Source organism: Petromyzon marinus, chromosome 7 (genome assembly GCF_048934315.1).
Source record: "Petromyzon marinus isolate PM22_M1 ecotype Great Lakes invasive population chromosome 7, UKy_Petmar_22M1.pri1.0, whole genome shotgun sequence".
Lineage (NCBI taxonomy): Eukaryota > Metazoa > Chordata > Hyperoartia > Petromyzontiformes > Petromyzontidae > Petromyzon > Petromyzon marinus.
Window position 1 is genome coordinate 12,261,433 of NC_133673.1, and position 25,555 is coordinate 12,286,987.

Consider the following 25,555-nt stretch of genomic DNA (forward strand, 5'->3'; position numbering starts at 1 on the left):
CTCATCGTGTTCATCATTACGGCAATATTTGTGTGACGAGCGTCACGCCTCCTCCCCCACTCTCATCGTTATTGAAATGCTGGGGGGGGGGGGGTTCTTCAAAAGTGCGTAGGACTTTGCCCAATGCACAATTCCTCATTATGTCTCCACGACCTCGTTCAATTCATTCGTAATTAACTGTAGCCCAGTGTCGTGTAGATATGAAAAAAAATTGAAGTCGAATTTAATAATGAAAGCAACATTCCGATGTGTCAAACGACTGACGTTTGTAATCAGTGTATACTGTATCACCTGCTGTGACATTTGTATCAGACACATGGATACTGACAACGAATATGGAACAAAAGCTGAAAAGGGCACAAAGAAGCAATAGAGGTGCATGCTTAGAATTGAGAGACTGAAAGAGGAACACATGGAATAGAGAACATAAGCATGTTCGTGCCAATTCAAACTGTTAAGAAAAGCAAGCGGAACTTGGCAGGACGTGACGCTGGAAGGGATGATGGCCCGACGGTCGAGACTTAACGAGAGAGTGGCAGCCCAAGAAGGGAACATCGCCTTAGCGTCCACCGTGTAGATGGAGCGATGAAATCCGCTCGCGTGCGGTTTCTGGATTTTGTACGTACAGGATTTATGCAGAACTCCTTTCTGCGCTGTGCATAGCCGACCATGCTAATCGGAGGTGCCTTAATCTAGCAATGGATAGATCATGGGCGATGATTGTGATGTCTCACCGCTGCTCCGATCGAAATGAAAAGCGGAACGAAAGCAGCGTTTTTGTTTTGTTCTTAACGACGTTTCATTGAACAGGCCGGCCCAGGCTGCGCGCGTGGGAAGCGAAACGTGCGGCTGCCAAGAAGCCGGGCGAGTGTCCGTTTACGAACGGCGACGTTTTTCCCCGCCCTTCTCCCCCATCCCCTTTTTGGATAGACGATACCGCTCGTGAAAGCCTCTCGCTGCCGTTCTGTCGGCGCGCGCGCGTTTCGCCGCATTGTCGCCACCGATCCGCGCTGACGCCCACGTTTGTTGCGGTGGCTTCGCTTTTCAAAAATGTTCCACCGGGCCCGCTATGAATTTTTTAGGTGGAAACCCGAGCGGCAGATACGGCGATAAATTAGTGATCACCGTTTTTTTAAAAGCCTCCCGCATTAAAAAGTGAAATCTACCGCAGAGCCCCCTAAACCAAGGATGATAAATATATAAATATATATATATATGTTTATCTGAGTGAATGATTGGGGGGAACGCAGACAGAGGAATACCATAGAACAGGAATACAGCAAAAAACTAAACTAAACATTATTTTATTTTACCAGCGAAGGTTAACTGAGCTATATAAATATTATTCAGAAGCGAGTTCGTCACAAATTATAGCTCAACGAAGTGGCTTATCGTGTGGATATTTATAGCAACCAAATAATCCAAACGCATGATTCTAAATGTGGAGGGAAAAACTGGAGGACCCGGAGAAAAATCCGCGTGACCACGGGGAGAATGTGCAAACTCCAAATATACAGGCGTCAAGCGTCGGGATCAAACCCACGACCACCGTGGTGCCAAAAGCATAGGCAACGCGATTGGAAGGAAACCAGGGGCAGTGGACAACCTTGAAAAAGGTGGACTGATGGAGTGCAAGCATGAGAACAGAAGGATGACTTGGTCACATCAGCAGCAGATGGGATATGGCGATGGTGATCGCCAGCAGTGGGGGAGTGCTGCAAGTCCGGGAACCCCGAGGCCTACGTAAAGCAGAGAGAGAGAGAGCATGCGAAGAGACGTATGGGGGATAAATACGCTTATTATGGTGTTTTGCGAAAGATACCTATATAGTTGACATTGAAAGGTTGTGATAACCAATTTTGCATTCGGACACTTCTACGATTTCAGACGTACATTTGATCCACTTTAAAAACGCAAGGTCATCATCATTAGTTCCATCGTGAAGTGAATTATTTTTTTAACTTGAACATTTGGCTCTCGAATTCAAATTTTAATAACTCGGCCACCGCTCTTGCTAGTGCAGAAATGGTTAGAACATCACGACACCGGGACGGGGATGGCAATTTCACGCACGTGTCAAGCCGTTGACTCGGTCTGCAAAATAAGCCATATTTTCTAAAACTGCAGATAATTAATTTCAAAGTGACACCCGATGTTTATTATTAGAATGGCCGAGTAAGTTCCCCTGCGGGGTCGCGACGTGGAATGCGTTTACGGGTCGAGTGATTCACCTTCCCCCCACACACACCACTCCGTTCCTGGCGATTCGGTGAATCAGAGACTAACAATGTTTTTTTTAAAAACGTTTACATTGTGGCGAATGATAGCGTCCCTAGCGGCCGCAGGGGGGTGACGTGAACGCGATACAACATTTTGATTTAAAGCTTTCGTGACTGCAGTAATTCATATTCTTAGCTCTTTCGGTAAAGTCACGTTGAAGGGAAACAATAAAATATATATAACAATAAAACAATTCTCACGACGCTTCGACCATAACACACCTGATGATGACCGTTTGTGTTATGATCGAAACGTCGTGAGAATTTTTATTGTTTTATATATATTTTATAATTTTATTGTTTCCCTTCAACGTGACTTTACCCAAAGAGCTAATAATATGCGATACAACATGTTTAACACGTCGGCTTTCGCGACCAATATCATCCATAATATCGGGGGGGGGGGGGGGGTGGGGGTGGTTAGGTTAGATATTTACAAACAAAAACAATCGGAACACATGGACTTTTGCGACCAATATTATCCATAATAGAGGCTTTTTAGTTCGATTGCACCCACAAACGGCAGGATGTTCATTCATAGTGTGCATACATCATGCTCATGCATTATGTACGCTGATTACCCTATGAATAACCCAACCGGTAAGGATATCCATTGTAGTCTATATGCATACATTAACCCCGCCCCCTGGGCTTCGCACCTGATTGGCTCACAAGTGACGACATCACATCCATCCCTCTATTTAAGACCGAAAGAGGAGGATTTATCCACAAAGGTGGCTATTGCCTGATGATGCTGGTTGTAATTACTGGCGAAACGGTCGTACTCGAATTGTAAATGTTGTGGGTTTATTCTCCAACACACCGGTGTTGCTGTACTAGTAACGAATTGGCACGTTTTGTTTTACGTGACAAACCTTACTCGTTGGCTGTGTCGGGTTCCGGCGAGTTTAACGACACATTTATATATTTACGCGATCTAACGCAAAAACCTCTTATGGATAAACAAAAACACATTGCTTCTTACGAGCTGGCTGTTCGATGCATTGTCGTGAGCTCAAGACTCAATATTAATCGATTGAATACGTGCAGCATCCTACCCCTTGAACGAACGTGTATCGGTTTTCGTCGAAGTTTGAACTCTTTGCACCTTCAATTTCGCTTCCAAGATTAAGAAGTGATGAGAAAACTTGCTCACCGCACACTCATCGAAACAGGCGATGCATTTGTGAACGTGCTACCTGCTGAGAATGTGCCAGCTTCAAGCTTCCCATCACCTTCCCTGTGATTAGCAGCCTCTGATGAGGTTGAGCGGTGCACTTCTAATGCGGTGAACAACTGCGATGAAAGCTCAGTGCGTAGACTCTCCGGGGGCCGTGCTTTTGCAAGCGAAGTAACCATTTGCCATTATCTGACCAGGATATTCCATTTTCCGAGCCACAATTTTGGAGAAGCTGTTCAATTTTTCACTTAATTAGTGGCAGAGTGTTTTTTCGTGGTAATATTTATGCAAATTGCAGCACCTACTACGGCGAAGGTGCACGTACGCATCTTTTGAGCCTTTGGCCTGGTTCATGCAAGGCGATAACCATTCCAGCGACCTGAGTTCAATTCCTGGCCACGATGAACATCAGTGGCAAATTTCCAAACTGGTCTTGGCCACCGCTCTTGTTGCTGCACTAACCCGCACTGACCAGCGTGGTGAAGTATGGTCAAACAAGTCCTCCCCATAACTGACACGGTGTGGCAATGCCTTCATCCCATAGGGGATTTATTGTTTAACAATGCATGGCACATTACGGCTAACAATCCTGTAACGGTGATACATCAACAGCTCGTGTTAATAATTATTTTAATATGTGGAGGTATAGGTTCGGTTTGTTTCAGCTTTTGACTGAGTTAACTTAGGAGTGATCCAGGATTCAGTTCAGATAACACCTAGCCATAGGCGGGAATGAACTCAGGTTTGTTGGGTTTGTAACACAGTGCGCTAATTGCTGCCTTACCAATCCACAAATAATGTACACATACATATGTACAGATGGGAATACAGGACTCTACGTCCTAAGTTTCTCTTGACATTCCTGCGTTATGGCCTTTGCCCTGGTTAATTTCAGTTGACGGGTTTGCAAGTCATTGACTCAGAGGATGCAGGTTGCTCAGGCACGTCTGACCGTGGCTTTGCCTGGCTGGCAGTGGCACCGGTGGGATATCCGCGCATATCCAGCTGCACTTTCCCCCCAAAGAGCCGTAAGGGGGAAATATAACGTACACGTGTACCATTTCTGAATCGAAATTGTCGTAATGAACGGTGCGTAAAGTTTTTTTTTTAAAGTAAGTGAAAATACAGAATGAGAAAGCTGAGATATAGTCTTTGAGATAAAGTATGAAGTTATACATGTAAGTTGCATATATGTGAATATATATATTACATACAATGGGAGGGGGCAGTGGGGCAGCAGTTAGTGCACCGCACTTTGAAACCCAACAACCCGAGTCAAACATCAACGACGATTGGTATCTGAACCAGCCCTCGGTGTCTCCTGCCCACCCCACTTCACTAACCCACCCTGACAAATGTGGTGAAGTATGCTGAAACAACTCCCTGGCCATCCAGCAGTGGCTTTCATCCAGCAGTGGACTGATAACGCTGTAAAAAAAAACCTATTATTTTAATATACGATGTATGTATAAAGTTGAGTCTCTTGTAGTCGGATTTGCGATCCTTTTGATGCCATTACCAAGAGCAGGTTTATTGTACACTGGTGACATACATGTGCAAATTATATGCAAGAAGATATCTGTGTTCAGATTGGCAGTGGCTGTTGTCCCAGTGTATGTGTGCCAGTCATTGTCTCTGTGTCTGTGATGTCCTTCACTGATCTTCTGTTTTGTTGATTTCTTCCCCCCCCCACCCCTTCTGTCTTTTTCCTGACTTTTTGATCTCGGTGATTTAATATTTTCCTCGTTCATGTAAGGCGCTTTCAAAATGCAGCGGCATTTAAATTGCCAAAGAAATGCAAATCGTTTTTGGTAAAAGGAATATTTGCTGCAACAGATGATATTCAAATGCAGGCGAATTATAAACCGTGACTCCCAACACGATGCACGTAGCCGGCCCTCCGCACTTTTGCGGATAACATCACGGGATCTTTTTGTACCGTCCTTTGTGAAGCAGGCAGCGCGTGTATTTATATATTTTCCAGTTAATAAGACCCCCACGGTATTAACCAGGGGCAGCTGACCAGCTCAAACACCCAATGCGCTGAAATTTTGATTTAAAGCTTTCGTGACTGCAGGGATTCATATTCTTGGTTCTTTCGGTAAAGTCACGTAGAAGGGAAACAATACAATAATAAAAATATAAAACAATAAAATTCTCACGACGTTTCGACTGCAACACAAGCAATCATCATCAGGTGTGAAAACCACAACAAGAAATTTGAAAAAAGTGGCGTTTTTTTTTTAAACGTTAGCACCACGGATATCGATTTGACAGTTTGCAATCATTGGAAGGATTTGATCAACCATTTCGGGTCTTAATTGATTGGTCACGCTTAAGGTGGCTTTCAGACCGCATCCATAATTTTTCGTCTCCCCCCTCCTCTTTTCCAAACATCGATGGACTCGTCCATCTGAACAAACTGTCAAATCGCTCTCCGTGGTGCTAACCTTAAAAAACCGCCACTTTTTTCAAATTTTCTTGTTTTGGTTTTTACAACCTGATGAGGATTGCTTGTATTGCAGTCGAAACGTCGTGAGAATTTTATTGTTTTATATTTTTATTATTTTATTGTTTCCCTTCTACGTGACTTTACCGAAAGAACCAAGAATGTGTACGGCGAGTTTACTGACTGCGGAATTTGAACTGCCAATCTACCTGGGCGCTTTGTAAACCTCTGCTGTGTATGTGGAGGTTTGTGCTTCATAGAAGACGGTGGCGGTTTTCCTTTTATAGCTCTCTCTCTCTATCGCTGCAAATAACTGCACTTTGTGCGTGTGGCGGTAAAGGGGAGTGTAGCAGATTGTGCCCTTGTCGCCAGAGCGAACTTGAACCTTGCCACTGCGGGTAATTAACGCCCTTCGAAATAACTCCGATGGAAAAATGTACGCAACAGGTTAATGAGCATTAAAGGATTAGGTTTTTTTTAAAAATGTAATTTTATCTGACGGGCAGGGGATCAAAAAGGGCTGTTGGCAGGTGTTTACCTCTTCAGCAATGATACCGCGCGCTGAAAGGTGATTGCAGGATAGCGAAACGCGCAATTGTGACCGTACAATCCATTCTCCCATCACGCCTTGCGCGTGACATGATGTCGCTATGCCCGCAAGTACATCACACATTTTTGCTGTCTGGAAATCACATCGCGCGTGTCATAAAATGCCGTTGTTCATTTCCGGACGCGAGGCAGTTTTCCCCGTCTTGAGTCTCTCGCCATTGTGTGAATATTTTCTTGAATTCACCCGGTTGTTACGCCTATCAAATGGGCGTTTTGCTCTCCACAGGACTGATAAAATGAAGCGCAACTGAACCGAATGGACACCCCAACGGGGACTTTGAATCCTCCCAAAAGTGGCATGGAGGGCGCGGAGTTGAGGGTGAACGAGCTCTCGGAGCTCTACGAGAGGGCGGTGAACCGCGGCGTCACCTCGGAGGCCACCGACGCCGCCGTCGCCGCCGGAGGAGGAGGAGGAGGAGGGGGAGGAGGACCTACGCAGAGTGCGCGCATCTTCAGAATCGGGATTCTGTTCCTGCAGCAAACGGTGAGCAAGTTTCTGCTCCGTTAACAACAACAACGAAAAGTACACAGTGTCCTCAACAAATGCACAGCAGAGTTTAAACTTCAACATGATGATGATAAGCCACTTTAAATTTTGATTTAAAGCTTTCGTGACTGCAGTAATTCATATTCTTAGCTCTTTCGGTAAAGTCACGTTGTTTCCCTTCAACGTGACTTTACCGTGACTTTACCGAAAGAGCTAAGAATAAGATAAGCCACTTTGTCGAGCTATCATTAGTGGCCAGGCCGCTTCTGAAAAAGAGCTATACAGCTCAGTGGGCCTTACCTGGTAAAATAAAAAAAATAGTTTAGTTTATATTTTTTACCAACGTACATACACCCCGGGGTGTAGCGGTGGTGCAACGATTAGCGCACCGCGCGATGGACACTGCCGACCTGGGTCTGATTCCCCAGTCACAGCTCACATTGACGGCGAGTGGTGTCAGAACCCATCCTGGGACCCTCCTTTTACAAACCCATACTGACCAGTGTGTAGTAAGTACGATCACACACATTCTCCACGACTAAACACAAAGTGCGGAGAGGACTTTGTCCATTTCATTAGTGGAATGAATGGCAAAGGGCTGTAAATTATAATTATTTAACACGTCCATTGCGTGCTAGCACGTGCACACTCGCCATGTGAGCGCAGAGACAAAGGTCCCCCATATAGCCTTTCACAGACTGCCGGGGCAAGTGCTTGTGAGCGAGCACCTAACGCAAGTCACACGAGGGGCGTGGATGAGCAACACTTTCCCCGGCAGGCCGAGTTCGATTCCCGCCCGCCGCCAACATCGATAATCTTGTTCTGTGGACCCAGCACCAGCTAACATCGCTGACGGTGTTTGCTGGTCTTGGGCCTACCGTAGGTCGACTCAGCCCGAAATTAGTAACCTAGTTCGGCGTTTAAACCCCGCGAGCGCACCCACTTGCTTGCGCGTCTGTGCGCTTTAAACCCGCACACATCGGCAAACGCTATAAAATCATCAGTCTCTGCCTCATACAGGGCTGTGTTGTGATCGCTAGCTCAAGTTTTTTTTCACTCAACAGCGTTGTAATGTGCCATAAAGTAAAAAAAAACAAGTAAAAACCATTATGCATTCTCTGCTGTCACGGGCCCCGAGTCATTTTTCACAGTTGTGGGGACGGCGGCGGGGGGTGGGGAGGACCTTGGTTTAGGCGCTCGGAGCTGACTCCTGGGGATCTCAGGGAAATCAGGGCACTCCCCAGCCTCACGCACGTGCGTACACCTCCGGTTGAGGTGTCCTGCGGTAAATGCGGATCTTTTCCTCCGGCGGTGCCATAATCGTTGTAACTACCCTACTTCCTCGTGCGGAATTTTTTGTTTTGTTTAAATTGCCCGTTATTGAAATGGGGCTTCGTTCGTTGTTTATTTAGTGTAATCATTGATTACGCAGTCATTTAGGGCCCCCGCCCCCCCCCCCCGATGTATTGAACACCTTTTGGAGTTAATTGCATCTTTTATTTACCGCTTCGCGAGCGTAAGACAGCCGCTGTCCTCGCGGACAAGGTCACGGCGGCGCTTTTTTTAATTATAAATTTGCGTTCTTAAAAAAGATAACAGAAAAAATACGAGCAGCTGGACAATGGCCACGACTGGAATGAGTTCTATCATATCGTGTAATTTGAGCAATTTATCCCCCAACCCTCACTCCCAAAACGAATTTATTACGTTCAAAATCTGCGCTGATGTGCTCGTGGGTAGCTGATTATCTCCTTAAGTGACTTTTTTTTATATCACAGTTGCTGAGCAAATGCCCCGAAGCCAAAAATGCCAAGCGGCCAACAACAAACAGTGCAGGCCTTTCTGTAAATATGTAAGAAGAAGAAGCCTCCTTGCAAATCGTGCACCCCATCCATTCTTGAGATGCGCCTGCCATCTCTCAATGAATTTGCACCGGAGAAAACTGTTGCCGAATGCGATCCCGCAAAAACGATGCAACCTCCGCAGTCGAATTGTTGGCTGCCTTTGCAGACTATGGCATAACACACAATTTAATTTCGTTTTCTGTAATACCAACAGACAATCAATTGGCATAGCCTCAAGAAGCCTCCGGAACTGCTCGACATGAGCTGCGGTTGACACGCCACTTTCCCATGCCCCCCTTAACGCCACGTGTTCATTAAGTCCCTGGGATAATGCAGTTATAAATATTTCATTCTGACATGTATGGATTTTTCCCCCCTTGCTAAAACAGTGCTCCCTTTCTCTCTTACTCTTTGTCATCCTTCGTACAAAGCTCTCTTGCCTGCCAAGCGCCCGGTTATTTGTCTGGTTAAACATCAGCCTGACGTTTTATTTTTCATGAATCTACCTGGTCACCACTTGCCTCCCTACATGACCGGTGCGAGTGTGCGTCTATCCGTGCCGTCACCTCTGCTGGTTTTTCACTGGGAGCTTGTTCCTGTCTGCCCTTCTACATCATTGCACAGGCACACACACGCGTGTGCGTGTTTGGGTTTGTCGCGTGTGCGGATGAGTGCACGCGTGCGTGTGCTTGTGTGCGGAGCCGTGCTTTTAGCGTTCATCTTACTGAGCCTGTGCGCCCATTGACCCAGATTGTATTCCTGTCGAGGCGCTGTACTATTGGCTATTTGTACCTGCCCCCTGGTATGGGCTTCCCCGAAGTTGACTCGGCTTAAAGTTAGTGTCCAGTTTGGTGTGTGCCAACACCAGCACTGGGGAGTTAAAGACATCCCTACAGCCTCCTTGTAAGTGGTGCCAGTCTTAACATGCACTAAGTACAAGCTGTGATACTATACAACTCTAAGTGGAAAATTTGTTTGTGTATGCCTGTATGTACGTGTATGTATTGGGGGGGGGGGGAGCGGTAGTGTAAGCGGTTAGCGAGCTGAGCTACGAACCCACGACCCAAGTTTTGATTCCCGCTCACGGTCGACACCAGTGACGATTATCTAAACCGGTCCTGTATCTCCCCTAGGTCGACTCAGCCTCAAACGATTACCTTGTGCAGTGTGTAAACATTGCCACTGGGAGACAAAGGCGGCCAGGCGTGTGCCGTGCCGGCCTTCATAGGTGCTACTCGCTAACAGCGCTTACCCCAACAGTCTGTTGATGATATATGGGAGATCTTTGTATTTGTGTATGTGTGGGTGAGTGTGCCTGTGTGCCTGCAGTGGAGAGCGGTGGCGTCGTGGTTTAGTGCACTGCACTACAAACCCGGCAACCCAGCATCAATTGGCGGCTATGGCTAAAATTACGGCCCAGTAATATCAGAACCGGTCAGGGGCCTCCCCTAAGTCAGTTGACTCAGCCTTAGACGAGTGCCTGGTGTGCTGCATACACGTAATAATTTCCTGTCCAAGCAAATTCTCCTTCGATAAACTCTGGAGATTTGAGGTGTAGTGCATGGGAGGCACGTGATAATAAATAGTAAAATAAAGATGGGATCAGCACTTGGGAGAAAAGGGCGGCCAAGGGTGGTACTTGACAACACCAACCCCCATTGTGCGCCATGGTGGCGTTCATCGGCGCTCGCTAACAGAACTTTTCCCAGCAGCCTCTGTAGACTGCACATGGGATATTTTACTCCTTTTCCAAGCTGAGCCAGCGCAGGGAGGGGGGAGGTCCTCTAAGTTGTTTTCCACTGGCTATTTGAGCCAGAATTATCTTCATAACGCTGACCTCACAAGACATCTGAAGTTGGAAAGGAGTCAGGCACGGACGGGCCTAATGATGCCTTTGTTACGCGTGATGCTAGCGGCACGGCTCGGCTTCCGCAGTGGAAAAAACAACTCCATGTGTCTTCTGTGCTGGGATCAACACGGCCCTGGCGTGGCCTGGTTTGTACGGCGCAAAATAGTTTTTTAGTTTTTTAACTTTTTTGTCCACCTGTGTGTGTGCCCGTTTGTGCCCGCGTGCGACTGCACGTGTGATCGCCCGCATCTGTGGGGACACCGAGCAGAAGTGCCTGCTCCTGGAACCGGGGCTACCTGTGCGCATCGCCAAGCAGGCCGTGGTGCAGGGCCTGGCGCAGGCTCCTCCGGACGAACTCAACTACGGCCTCTTCCTCCCGGCGAGCCGCGGACGCGTCGGAAAGTTCCTGGACGAGGAGAGGCTGTTGGGAGATTACCCACCCCCGGACGACTCACCCGTGCCCTACCTCGAGGTAATCCCCTCCGTTGTGTTACGGGAAAGCGGGGGAGAAAAATGTAAATGGAGGTTTAATTATTGGGGTTTTTTTTTTATCGTGACCGGCTTGAGATCACTTGAGAAGCTGGTTTTAATCGCAGGCAGCCGAAACCCGGATTTTAATTCCAAATATCAGAAGTGTCTAGGTGGCATTTTGACCCCCTGTGCCGATTCATCGCAAACTCTCACAGTCTTGTAATGAAACAATCTGTCCTCGCTCGTGCCCACAAGCTAAATTCATTGGTCCATCTCAATTGTGGTCATCCTCTTGGACTTGTTCACCCCTGTGACTGCCACGCCATCATTAGTCTCGGCCGCTGACCATCGTTTCTTCTCGCTACCAGTCCCAGGCCAAGCCCACTTACTTTTATGAAGTCAATGTGTTGTCTTACTTGCGTAGGTCCTCTGATCCATATCTTTCTATTTCTGTCTCTAGATTCATTAATATTTCATTTTTATCTGTAGATACAGGACAGAAGGTGCATGGATTTGATAATTTAATTTGTTAACAAACTGCTAGGGTGTGAGGTCGGCTTCATTGGACCTCCTTGGAAACTTGTGCCAAACAGATTTGATCACCTTTCCTCTTAACACTGCGCCACCATCCCTTTTCCCTAACCGCACGCAACCTCTTCCGTCCCTACCCAGGCATGTTCCTCTTATAGCCATAGTAGACTTTTTGGCGACAAGTGCTGTTCGCGAGCACCTATGAAGGCCGGCAAGATTACACGAGGGGGTGGGTGGCCAGCACAATGCCCCGCCCGCCTTTGTCTCCCTAGTGGCGGTGTTTACACATTGCACCATGTGCTCATTAGAGGCTGAGTCGATCTATGGGAGGCCCAGGAATAGTTCAGATAATCATCACCGGTTTTGGCCGTGAGCAGGAATCAAACAAAGGCCACCTGGTTCATAGCGGAGCGCGCTAATCGCTACGCTACCAGACAAAGACAAAAATCCCCCTTATAGCCATAACAAACTTTTTAGAACAAGTGCTGTTAGCGAGCACCTATGAAGGCCGGCACAGTTACACGAGGGAGGGGGTACGTTGCCAGCACCACGCCCGACCCCCTTTGTCTCCCCACTACCAGACACACAAATATATACACACATACACACGCCCATAGACTCCACCGCTAAATGAAGGCCTCTATAATTGGGGGAAGATATGTGACCGTGCTTCCTGTGTACACTACCCGCGTCGTCCTTTCCATTTCAGCACCCCCCCTGCCACCTCCCCCTTTGTCTCCCTTACGTGCACCTCAAAGAATCAACAACATAACTGTGGTTGGTGTTTGGCACGTTTGACGAACCTGGGTGGTTTATTGCAATAAAATATGACACCTCTTGGGGTTCATTATCTCCTTTCAGCGATTGAAAAGTGAATTATGAGCAGGACAATGTTAGCTGGCGATCGCGTGAGTGGATTTTTTTGTTAATGTTTCCAAAATGCCTTTATTTAAAATGTTATTTATGTATCGCACCGCATATGGTGACAATTACAGTATCGGGTCGCATTCATGTGAAGATGTACGTGCAGAACGAACGATATCAATGTAAATCAATGATTAATTATGTCCTTGATATATGATACGGATCTCCCGCGCAAATGAGGTGGAGCATTTCATTCGGTGGTAACATTATTTATTGAAATAATTTAAATTCTTTGTTACAAGGTGTGTGTGTGTGCAGTGCGGGCATCCATTTACCTGTGCAAACAGCATAGGTCCGCTTATTGTGTATGGTTGCTTGTGGATTTGTGTGTGCTCATTGCTTGGAGCCTGTGCGTGTGTTTGTCTTGTGTGTGTGTCTTCGCGTGTGTATGCGTGTGTGTGTGTGCACATCTTTCTTCGTGTGCGTGTATAAGTGTGCGTGTGTGTCTATATCTTTCTTTTGTGTAAACGTGTGCTTTTTACCTTTGAGGAGTGGTGGTGCAGTGGTTGGCGCGCTGCGCTACGAATCCGGCGAAACGAGTTCGATTCCCGCTCACGGCCGGCACCACCGACGATTATCTGAACCGGTCATGGGTCTCCCCTAGGTTGACTCAGCATCAAATGAGTACCTGGTGTGGTGTGTAAACATCACCACTAGGGAGACAAAGGCGGCCAGGCGTGGTGATGGCCACCCACCCTCTCGCGTGCTGTGCCAAGCCTTCATAGGTGCTCGCTAACAGCACTTGCCCCCAAAAGTCTGTTACGGCCTTACGGGGGATCTTTGTGTTTTGGTCTTATTTTGTTCTTATTTTGCTCTTATTTTGTGTGTACTTTATTTTCAGTTCCGCTACAAGAGACGCTTGTACAAGCAAACAAACGTGGATGAGAAGCTGATTACCAAACTTAACACCAAGGTGAGACTTACCCTGCAAATGTGTGTTTTCTTTAAATGAAACGTGACTGCTACCCCAGCCCCTCCAAACTCCTCTTCTCCCACCCCTCTTGACGCGTTTACTTCCTATAACCACGGTTGGCTACGTATGGTGCGAAAGAAGTGCAACATACTTGCATATGTATGAGACAAGATCGATCAAACCCTGCAAAATCCCAGCAGTCAGATCTGTAAATAAGGACACGCTCACGACCGATAACGCCACGGCCGTATGTTTATTGTTGGAATGTACCGAGCGTCGGAAACGTGGATAAGGAAAAAAAACATGACTGTTAGGGTATGCTAGTCATCCAATATAGACCAACAACAAACAACAATAACGTAATTATGTAAAAGCTGCAAGCTTCCTGAACAAAGATTCCGATTCTATATTTGACAAGCTGCATAAACACCGGTCATTTCCCAATGATTTCTGGTCACTTTAATAATCGGATGAGTGAGCCGTGCATTAGAGGTCACCAACCGGGAATTATAGGAACAACTTCATCTTTAATTAACGCCATGCACATATTAACTCAATGCACCCGTGATTGAAAATAGTGGCAGAGGCACTCCCGTTTCAAGCTTCTCCTAAGCCGTAAAAGCTTCCGTCTGAAATAATAATAATAATTCATCATTCACAACAACGACAAAAGTGGAAATTATTTTTGGCATTGCCTTGATAAACTTCTTCTCGAGGGAGAATGTAATGGCATGTGGATTGTGTGTACACTCCAAGCAAGGTCTCTTACATAATAACGCTTTAATGATCAAATCCCAGGGTTCGGTCATATCTGCTGGTGGTACCCAAAACATTCCACGTCTGTTCCTTTCCGTCGAGTGCTTAATGATTATTTTATGAAGTCGATTACATGCATTCATCATGATTCGCCAGTTCCAAAATAAGTTCTGAGATATTGAAATGCGTCTTCACGATGCGAAAGATATTTAGATACAGAAAGTTCTGCTTATGTTTGCTTTTGCCGATGATGCTCCACAGCAATGGATATCGAGTTTGTGGTATGGTGTTGTCACTTTTAGTTGATGCGGAGTGCCCTTGCCAATGAGGTCTGGTAAAATCAATCCAACAGCAGTTGTTTAACAAGGCTGACTTTTGCTGATGAGGCCCAGAAGGTCAAAACCTTTCTAGAGTTTGCTCATTTTAACAAATGTTGCTCGAAAACATTTGTTTCGAAGGCCAAGGGGCTGATGTACTAAAGTACATTTAGTTTCTTGATGTCTCGCTGCACATGTCTGACGGGCGCCATCGGCACTCATGCCATCTTTCCCAGAAGCCTCGCCATGAACACAACATTATTTCGGTTAGCAGATTGGCTTTCACGACCAATATTATCCATAATAAAGGTTTTTTTTTGGGTTAGAGCGTGTAAATATGAATGTGTCGTGAAACCCACCACCACCCGACACAGTCATTTCGTAAGGTTTGTCATGTAAACAATATGTGCCATTTAGTTGTTACTTCAGCACATCTGTGTTTTGGGGAGTAAATCCACAACGTTTACATTTCGAGTACAATGATTTGCCAATTCTGGCTATCGCCTGATGATGCTGGTTGTAATCGCTAGTGAAACGTTGTACTCGAATTGTAAATGTCGTTGGTTTACTCTCCAACACTGATGTAGTAACTAATTGGCATGTTTTGCTCACGTGACAAACCTTACTAATTGGCTGTGTCGGGTGGTGGCGGGTTTAATGACCCATTTATATTTACACGATCTAACCTCCGATTAACACGGTTGGCTACGTAGGGTGCGAAAGAAGTTCAACATACACACACAGTCGTGTACGTGTTGCTATGCTTAACCCCATTAGAGTACTTTCATCATTGGGATGTTTGGTGAATACCAGATGCATTGTATGTTGATATGATGTACATACGTGTTTTTTATATATAAACTGAATAAGCTTAATTTTACATTATTATTTCTTCTATGTGATTTGTGTTGTATGTGTAAGCGTCACTCTGGGGGGCCATGGGACCACACCCACGATTCATGAATAATGAACGAATAAAGAACGGTGGCCGTTATGAAGCCGGGAAAATCGGAGGAGACCTCAAGGAGGGGCTTAGGGGAACTTCTGGAAAGTTTCAGAGAGGTTGGGGAGATAATTTGGGTATATACAGTAAAGGGTGCGTGGCGTGTGCTCGTGGCTGCGAGAGGGAGAGAGAGGGCTCGCTGTGGGTATCATAGTGTGAAGACCTGAATAAAATCCTTCGCAGAGGATTTCCGTCTTGTGGAGGGGAGGGGGGTGGGGGGGAACCCCGTTCACATGTCCTACGCAGTCGGTGTGCGAGGATGTGCCGAGCAAGCGGTGAGTTGACACTGTCTGACGATGCCGCCGATGGCGACGATGAATCCCCCTCCCCGCAGGTCAACCAGAAGAAGTTCATGGAGTTGACTCTGCAGTTGGACACGGAACATCTGGTCCCGATGCTCGATCGGGGGCTCGACCCAAACTTTCACGACTCGGAAAAGGGCGGTGAGTGGCGCTCGCCTCCTTCCCTCCCTGTTCACGCGGCGACCTTCAGCGTCGTTGCACCACCGATGGTAAACGATGGGAAGTTGTTCGCCGGGTGTTCGCCAGTGGAACACCTGGTGAACAACTGCCTATTTCACTCATTTGCTGGATATATTGACTCTGAATTTCACTCTCCAGAGGCTCCTTGACCTGACGTCACAATGCTGCTGTTCCTCCGTGTGACATCGTCAGAGGTAGCCCTGTGACGTACGCTTCTGTGGTGGGCCGTTCCTCGTGAGAGTTTCGATTAAATTATTTGTTTTAATGACATGACGCCAATGCAAGAGGACGATCGGCGAAAATCAATGGCACCGAACATCTAACGTACGTGTGAAACATCTTCGATCGCCTGCACGCCGTTCCCCGCGTTCAGTTGAGCACGAAATTCCGCCTCCCCTTGTGGGACGGCCGTAACGCCGCTCACGGCGGCGCTCTCACGCACTCCGACCGGCTCGTTCACCGACGGGACTTTGTTTCGTGGAACGGGCCGGGCAGATTGCCCGTTGACGGCGGCTGCTCAGCTCGCCAACAGCACGGAGGTGGTGAAGGCGCTGGTATGCGGAGGAGCGCACCTGGACTTCTGCGCTCGCGACGGCCTCACGGCACTGCACAAGGCGGCCCGAGCTCGCAACCACCCCGTGCTGCAGGTCAGCCAGCGTGGAAGAAGCGGCCGGCAAAATGCCTCATTCGGGGGGGGGGGCCCTTCGAGAGTCGCCTCTGGTGGAGGACCCTTTCCCGCCGGCGGTGCCTTGAGCGAGCGATTAGCGATCGCGTGGGCTGCACCTTTACATTACACTTAATTGTAACAAAAAAAAATGTTACTTTAGTTTCACCTTTATTTATTTTCCGCCTTGCAGACGCTGCTGGAGCTGGGTTTATCGCCCGACGTGAGGGACAGCCGGGGCCTGTCGGCGCTCTACTACACTTGCGTGGCAGGGGGGGAGGCGCGCTCCTGCGAGACGCTGCTGTACGAGCGCGCGCACGTCGGCTGTGCCGACGACAACGGCTGGCAAGAGATTCACCAGGTGAGCCGCGTGGACGCTCACTCTGACGCTCACCAGGTGAGCCGTGCGCCGCTCACCCCGACGCTCACCAGGTGAGCCGCGTGGACACTCACTCTGACGCTCACCAGGTGAGCCGTGCGCCGCTCACCCCGACGCTCACCAGGTGAGCCGCGTGGACGCTCACTCTGACGCTCACCAGGTGAGCCGTGCGCCGCTCACCCCGACGCTCACCAGGTGAGCCGCGTGGACGCTCACCCTGACGCTCACCAGGTGAGCCGTGCGCCGCTCACCCCGACGCTCAACAGGTGAGACGCGTGGACGCTCACCCTGACGCTCACCAGGTGAGCCGCATGACGTTCACCCTAACGCTCACCAGGTGAGCCGCGTGCACGCTCACCCCGACGCTCACCAGGTGAGCCGCGTGGACGCTCACTCTGGTGCTCACCAGGTGAGCCGTGCGCCGCTCACCCTGATGCTCACCAGGTGAGCCGCGTGCCGCTCGTACAGACGCTCGCCGCCGCCCGTGGCGATACAGGGAGGGACAAACGTCGGTAACCATGCGTCTGCGCCGTATGTCATAGCAATCGCGTTTTCCCATTGCTTGGAAAACACGACTAAATTACGATAATCGCTACACAGCTCTTTTTCAGAAGCGACCTGGCCGCAAATGATGGCTCAACAACGTGGCTTATCATCATGTGGAAATTTATAGCAGCCAAATACTCTAAACGCACGTTTCACACAGGACGCTTGAACGTTCCTCGACATAGCTTAACTTAAGTGCACACACTGATCTTAGCAGACTCTGCCCGTATTTTCGCCGATATACACAGCGTGGCTTGGACGTAGCCACTTTCCCTGGCTCTCCACAACCCGTATACATTTGCCATATTCGCTGGGTGGTTGGTCGGTACAGTCCTGGGGGCCCGAGAAGGCTGCGCTGGACTCCCCCCCACGCCAGCTTTGGGCTCAGCCCCAGGATGCACTGTGACACGGCACACCAGACGGCCACCACTTGGTGGCACGACCGTCGTAACCTTGGCCGCCTTTGAGAACACTGCTCCGTGGCCGATCATTGTTGCTTTTCTTTTGTTGCACCGCTGTGTGTCTGCTGCCGTTTCTGAGTCTGGATTTTTAGTTTTCGACCTTAAATACCTTTCTCACTCGGTTTTTCTGTTTACACTCTTGTACAATACGTACCCCCCCCCACCCCCTTATTTTCAACTGGCACTTGGCGCAAATGACCTCGGATTATTCATTACTTTTTCGCGATGGCTCGGTTACGTTTTCGGTCGTTCGTGCTCTCACGGTCTCGAGTGTGGCCATTGTCGGTGGGTGACGTAGAGGAATAGCGTCATTCACAATGAGCCCTTGGGAAATGCTTGCCCACAGCTTTGTTACACGTACAAATGTTTTTCGCTCAATTTTTAACTGACCCTAGAACTTATAGCACGTGGCCTTTGTAAAGCCACTGCCGGATGAAGGCCTCCCCAAGTCGTGTCAGTTTTGGAGGTTGTTTGACTGTACTTCACCGTGGTGGTCAGCGCAGGTTGGTGGAGTGGGGAGCCCAGGACTCTTCGGTTATCACTCGCTACCAATGTTAGTCGTGTCTGGGAAATCAAACCCAGGTCACTGGTTTGATCTCGCAGAGCTATCACCGCTCCAAGGCGTCGGGAGTTTACAGGTGTGCTCGAACGGGCATTGATTGTGGGATTCCAAAGTCAATTACGCGCGGTTTTAACAAGAGCTGCGGCGTATGCGAAATGTCAGAACGATGAGAAGGGGAGGGCCTGCTAAGCCCATCACAGAAAAGTAATATTGAGTGCCAATTATGGTCACCGATTTCGCCACGCCGATTGGCAGAGAACTTTTATTCATAGATTTTGTTCAAGACTGTGTGTGAGCCAGGCATGTCTAATGGATTTTATAACTCGATGTAATTGACAGCGAGGAAGCCATGCTTTCCGTTTAATTTTATTAGCCACTCTGCGAGAAGGGAGTCGGGGGCGGGGGGGAAACCCGCAAGTCTTTGTTGCTGATGGATCGTTAAAGACACACCGTGACCCATTTAACACTCTGGCACAATTCCTTTACGCATCGCGGTTATGCAATTGAGTTATCGCAAAAAAAATAATTTGTGTAGAATGTGGGCTAAGCACGGATTAAGAAATTACACCACATGCAAATTACGGTGTAAACAAGCCTTTAAATCAAAGGTAATGTGATGACGTGACCAGTCGGCTTACAATTATATTTACAGCCCACTCGGACACGACGGACAACGATTCTAATTTGCCCACGATGTTGGCTGCCTTAATTTCAGTCTGTCCCAATTGGCCAACCCGAAGATATTTTTGCACCCAGCACATTGCATCCAGTATAGCTTTCGGTATTGCCGTGGGTTACTTGGTCACATTGCCAACACCTGCAGTCTGCTCGTGACCTTAAAAATATTCTTCGATAAAGTAAGCCCTGGGCAAACCACGTCCAGTATGCCTCTCGTTCTCGCTGTGGGATACTTAGTCACGTGCCACCTCCTCCAGCCTACCGATGACCCGGAAATATTCAGCGACAAATGAATCGTCGCTCGACGCTCGACGCGAAACGACAAGCCGGCGAGCGACCTGCTCCTCCCCCTCCCCCCGCAGCGCGGCCGATAAATCGATTGAAGGCTCACGACTCGTCGGCGCGTTCACGGGGAGGACGCGAGCTCAGACGTGAGCGGCCATGACGGAGCCGGGGAGACGAGCCAGCGCCCGGGTGATTGACCGATCCGTGCCGAGCCGTGACGGCAAAGCAGAGGCTGGCGCGCACCCGTACTTAGAGTCGGCGAGATTGAACGCGCCTGGGAGTAATATTGTCTGTCTTGTGTCATTTGGCTCAGGGTGGAACTTGCCGGGCCATTTCTGGGACAGCTGGTGTGTGGGGGGGGGACCACTGAGATTCTGCAAAAGTGGAAATTGGTTAGCCGTTATTTTTTTTTTAAAAGCTCAGCTGTGGTCAGAATTAACAGGCTATGACAGACTTAATGGCTCAGCTATTGGCCTATGTGATTTAATATTTTTCGCCCTTACAGTATTTGAATTTCAAATCTTGAAAACATTTCAACTCGGTTTTTTATTTTTTCATAAAACGAATTTTTTTTTTCCTGCGGACACGCAGTCATTTTAAGTCCGTCATCTTCAACTTGAAGCTAATGCGAATGTCAGGAGGGCCTCCGTTTTAGAGCGATTCGTTGCTCAGTCACTTCCTGCGTGCTGTGCAAAAGATTTGAATTTGTACTTCAACGTGAAAACGAAAGATAATTATTTTTCATGCTGCTGATTAGAACCATATTTTGCACTTAGAAACGAGAATGGTTATTGAGCCGTCTCTTCTGGCTGCAGCAGCAGCAGCAGCAACAACAGGCGAATGTAAATTATCATCGGGCGCAAAGTAGCGCATGCAGACACATGATTGATGGAAATGATGAAGTGAAAATTACGACAAAACAAACTTTTATCGTCGGGCAGATTGAGCAGGGGACAAGGCACGAGGCGTGCATGAAGCCCCCTCTGAACCACCACCCGAGCCCTCCCGCACAGACGCTGATTTACACCGTGATGTGAAATGAACGAGGCAACGACAGCTCTAATTTCTGCAGCCAGGGGAATCAAAGGAGGGGTGGGGCCATTAGGGACGTAGGTGGAAGGGCAAAGAGGGCGGCAAATTAGTCGGTGTTGTTCGGATGGCAGAGGAGAGGAGGGGAAAAGGCGTCACGCGGGGGACTCGGAGGGTGAGGCAATCAGCAGTGCAGACGCTTGGGCAGGAGGCAGAATTCTAGACTGCAGGGGCAGCAGAGGAGAAAGGGGGGCGACCTCCCGCAGTTCGGAAGTTGATTTTGAGTTTTAATCTTTTTTTCAAGCAACGCCGGCCTCTCGCACGCCTCGCGTCCTAGACCTCCCCTCCCTTCGTTTCCCTCACCCCTTCCTTCTCCCCCCCTTCACCCCCCCCCTCCCTCGTCCCCCCCCTCACATCCCCGCCCGCGCCGTGCCGTGCGTGCGAGCAGGCGTGCCGTCACGGCTACGTGCAGCACCTCGAGCTGCTGCTCTTCTACGGGGCCGACATGTCGGCTAGGAACGCGTCCGGGAACACCGCCCTGCACATCGCCGCCATCTACGACCAGGCGAGTCGCCGGGCCAGGAGGCGCGACGCCTCACCGGCATTGGTGCTACAGAGGCAACCCGAGAGAGACGAGAGGCACATTTAGGCGTTCACCTAATCGCGGAGCCGTTGTCTATCCACCGCTGGATGATTGTCTTCCTGAGCATTTGGCGTTGCTCACCGGTTCACAATGCTACAAGTCGCCTAGCTCCAGCACATGGCTCCATCTCCACCGTGATTTGTGTGTGTGTGTCCAGCTTTCACTGCCGCTCTGTAATTGGTCTCAACCGCCGGCTGTCATCTTTTTTAGCGATGGGCCCTCCGCTATTCCACGCGTGTTCCTCTGTCTGCCTCGGTGTAATTCCAAGCATTCATGTCTCCACGTTGGAAGCACAGAAACAACGCGTTAACGTGGTGTTTGTGAGTTGTGGGTCGGTAAATTTGCGGGAGACCCAAGGCCCGTTCTAATATCACTCGCCACTGTTAGCCGTTGCCGGAAATTTGACTCAGGTTGATAGCCCAAATGCACTGATCACTGTGCCACCACGTTACCCAAAGCCTCTCATACTGATTAAAAATGTTGGTTATTTACAAATGTGTACATATATTTGCCGTACTTCCGATTAGCACAGTTGGCAACGTACGGTGCAAAATAAGTTCAACATGCAGACATATATTTACCAAACATTATCCAGACAAAGTAAACAAGGCGTTTTCATGTTATACCAAAAAATAAAACATTTTGACTTAAGTAATTTTATTGAAAGTCTGCGAAAAGTTCAACGGTCTTTTAAACCCCGCGAGAAGTGCTGCCGTTGGTACTTTTGGCGACGGAGTCCTAACGCTTTCACTTCCGTCGTCGCACTTCCAGGAAAGCTGCACACAAGTGCTTCTCTTTCGCGGAGCCGACAAGGAGATCAAGAACTTCAACAGCCAAAATCCCTTCCAGGCACGTGACCAAACCGCGATCGGTGTCCACTTACGCCGGCCCCACTCCGGCGACTGCTCGCACCGCTCCGGCATCGCCGCTGGGCCCTGATTTTCGCGAATTAAAAAAACAAAAACCTTCCCTTTCGTGTTCACAGGGATGATGCCGTGGCATTAAGTCTTTCGCGCGCAGGTCAGGGTTGACCTTGATCCCGCCTCCTGACGAGGCAGTTGAAACAATGGTGCATATTTATTGAATTCCACCCCCACCCCCCCCGCCCCACAAATGGGGACACCATGGTAAGTTGACCATCAGGTCCGCACATGGTGGGTTAAAGTGTGGGTACACCCATCTCTTCCAAGACGTCTGGCCAGCGTAGATGTGTGGACCAGAAATGCCCTCTCGTGGAGGCGCCTGCCGCCAGCGGTGGCACGGGCACGCGATAGCCGGGCTCCGCCTTGACCACCTTCATCTCTTTTACGGTAGAGGCCTCGGTGCCAAGATAGCGCCTACAAAGTAGAGCGCTGCGTCTGAATGTGTCGGCACGAGCGACCGCCGGACATTCACCTACCGCCCGAACCGTGGTGCTGCGCGCTAAACGGAATCTGCACATCCCTCATAAGCGGAAGATTAAAAGCAGGCCCCCCACTCTGTGACCGCGGGAAAGCGTTACAAACGACGAACCACGCCTCGTCGATTCGTGCGCCTCCCGCACATTCAGAGGAGGGAGAGAAGCCACCCACGACCTCAACCCAGAGGCCCCCGGTTTGGCACAAGAACTGTGACACAAACTTGACTTAAAGCTTTCGCGACTGAAGGGATTCGTATTATTTGGGTCTTTCGGTAAAGTCACGTAGATAGGTTGAAAAAAAATAACAACAAACTACGACGTTTCGATCACAACACAAGTGATCGTCATCCTCCTGATCCTCCTGATGACGATCGCTTGTGTTGTGATCGAAACGTCGTAGTTTTTTTGTTATTTTCTTTGAGCCAATCTACGTGAAATTTCGATTTAAAGCTTTCGTGACTGCAAGGATTCATCTTCTTTGGTTCTTTTGGTAAAGTCACGTAGAATGAGAATAAAATAATACATTGATAAAATAAAATAACACAATAAAATTCTCACGACGTTTCGGCCACAACACAAACGGCCTTCATCAGGTGAAGGGACGAGACTGTCTGGAGGACATCGCTCCAGCGCTCCAGCGCTGCCGCTCGCCGACAATCAGTCCGCTATGCTGCAGCAAACCATACGACAGAGAAGCAGCAGAAGCAGCAGCAGAAGAAGCAAAGGGGTTTTGTTATTGTTGGCCAATCTGATGATAGATGGGATCAGGCGCTCACCTGAAACCGCACTGCCGGGGGAGCTGCTCTGGCTGGAAGGCAGACATTATTGCTTCTGAGTTTGGGGTTTAGGGAATCCTGAAAGTACGCCTCCGAGCGAAATTGTATTTTGCAATATTATTCGTGTGTGTGTTCGCGTGTGTTCACGTGTGTAATTTGTATATGCTGGTGATGATGTTACATCATTGAAAGAGCTGCAGGGATTGGGAGCTTGAATGTGTCTGAGTGGTGACCTTCAATTCCTTTGTCAAGCCGCTGCTTCGCCGCGCTGATCAGTGCGTGTCGGTGAGCGGCAGGCTCGGGATCACTTCGGTTGCTCCTCGTTGCTGATGTTAGCCGTGGCTGGGAATCTTACTCAGGTTTTTCTAAGTTCATAGCGCAGTACACGAAGCACTGTGCCGCCACTTCGCCGTAATGATACCATCATGAATAAATCAACATTAGTGGCCTTCCCGCGCATTCAATAAATAGAGGCACATGCTTGCTTGTGCACCATTGCCGACGCGGCATTGCATTGCAAGTTACCATTTCGCAATGCTATGGGCACAAGCGATGCACCGGCGGGACAGTTGATTATTTTGGCTCTTTCATTCTCTTAACTTCTCAGGTCACAGTTAACGCCTGTTCGGGGCTTCAGATAAGAGAACTCAAGTGCTGAGCTACATTTATTTTAAGCTGCATTTACATCACTGCGGCGATTGAAAATGAGCTGTGTTTTGTGCATCTGCGTGCGCGTGCGTGTGTGCTCGTGTTTGTAATCCCAGGTGGCGATTGTGGCAGGGAATTTCGATCTGGCAGAAACAATTAAAGTGCACAAGAGCACCGACGTAGGTGAGTTTATCGAGTGGCGTTGGAGGAGGAGACGTGCGCGGTCGCTCGTCAACTCGCAGGCTTGCCCGTCTCGTGAGCCAGCCCAAACGCGTTGGTCAAAGACGACGCTGGCATTATGCCCTGCCTGGCGGTGGCCCTCTCGTCACGCGTCCCCCGTTCTCCGTGCACATGGCCTGGCTGAGCTGCGCGTGACTGCTTAAGACTGTGCAGCGTGGTGTCTTTTGGATTAAGCTCCGGCCGGACACAACGCGCAACACTTTGCACAAGGCTGGCATCTGCACGCTTGCAATTAATAGCTGCGACGAGTCTGGTCTCGCGTCGCGAAGTGACATTAAAATTGGCATTTTTTTTTAAGTCCAATAAGCCTCCCGCTGCAGTATTAAGAATGTCTTCACTGTTGCATCCCGATATAATCGGTGGCTTTTGAACCTTCGATGACAGCATAGCCGGAATTAATCCTTACTCTGGGTGAGGGATTTAGTCCTCATTTATTTTCAATTCTGCTGGCGGTTGGCAGCTAAACAGCTCTGGTGGGGGTATTAGCAGCATGCAGGAGCCGGCTGGCCGTGCGTTTTTATTGTTTGTTGCACAGAAATGCAAGAGGCTTGCTCTTGGCAAATCAGGACAACTGGGGATAGATGTTGGGGCGGGCGGGCGGGCGGCGGGTGGGCGTGTGGGTGGGTGAGCATGGTTGCCGGCGCTGGTGGTAAGGCTTGCGGGGTTGGGCACAAGTCACTGCAGCGATTCCAGAGAGAAACGAACTTGCGCGCAGGAATAGATCGGACGATACGTGGCGGCGGGGCGGGGGGGGGGGGGGCTGTGCCGGTAGTCGGGTGACAGCGAGGTTATCGCCAGGTTGAGAACTGGAAGACGATGAGATGGGACGCACCCGGTCGTGAAACGAGGGAGGGCGCGGCCGGGAACCTGCCGGCCCCGTGGACCAGACGTCGGGGACGGAGCTGCGAGATCAGGCTGAGAGATCGGCGTCCCTCCAAGTTTGTTTAGGGGGACTGCGGCACCGGTGGCTGACCGTGGAGGGGCTGCGCGGTACCGTCCGACCTTTTGGGGACGAGGTTATTTTTCTCCACGGGGGAGCGTGCGCCTGAGTGTCCGGCGCTGCGCTGACCAATGGGCTGCCCGTGCTCCACGGACCGAAAAGGTTTGGCTGCAACTCGCACCGCGAAAACCCAGACGTTGCCGTGCTTACA

The 25,555-nt window shown here is 49.2% G+C and overlaps 1 protein-coding gene across 6 annotated transcripts in view; it reads left to right on the forward strand.

Moving 5' to 3' along the window:
• The window catches only part of LOC116940104 (SH3 and multiple ankyrin repeat domains protein 3-like), a 176,511-nt gene that overhangs the window by 55,074 nt on the left and 95,882 nt on the right, over positions 1 to 25,555 (forward strand). For 5 of the 6 annotated variants that reach the window (XM_076065400.1, XM_076065399.1, XM_032949437.2 and 2 more), the window contains 9 exons: positions 6,744 to 7,001; positions 10,966 to 11,169; positions 13,465 to 13,536; positions 15,947 to 16,055; positions 16,590 to 16,741; positions 16,952 to 17,119; positions 21,147 to 21,263; positions 22,113 to 22,190; positions 24,281 to 24,347. In XM_076065400.1, the coding sequence (XP_075921515.1) occupies positions 6,774 to 7,001; positions 10,966 to 11,169; positions 13,465 to 13,536; positions 15,947 to 16,055; positions 16,590 to 16,741; positions 16,952 to 17,119; positions 21,147 to 21,263; positions 22,113 to 22,190; positions 24,281 to 24,347 (1,195 nt within the window). In that variant the 5' untranslated portion in view covers positions 6,744 to 6,773. Of the gene's footprint in view, positions 1 to 6,743; positions 7,002 to 10,965; positions 11,170 to 13,464; positions 13,537 to 15,946; positions 16,056 to 16,589; positions 16,742 to 16,951; positions 17,120 to 17,432; positions 19,859 to 21,146; positions 21,264 to 22,112; positions 22,191 to 24,280; positions 24,348 to 25,555 lie in introns of those variants that run through there. The other variant, XM_076065403.1, reaches the window with a different exon arrangement.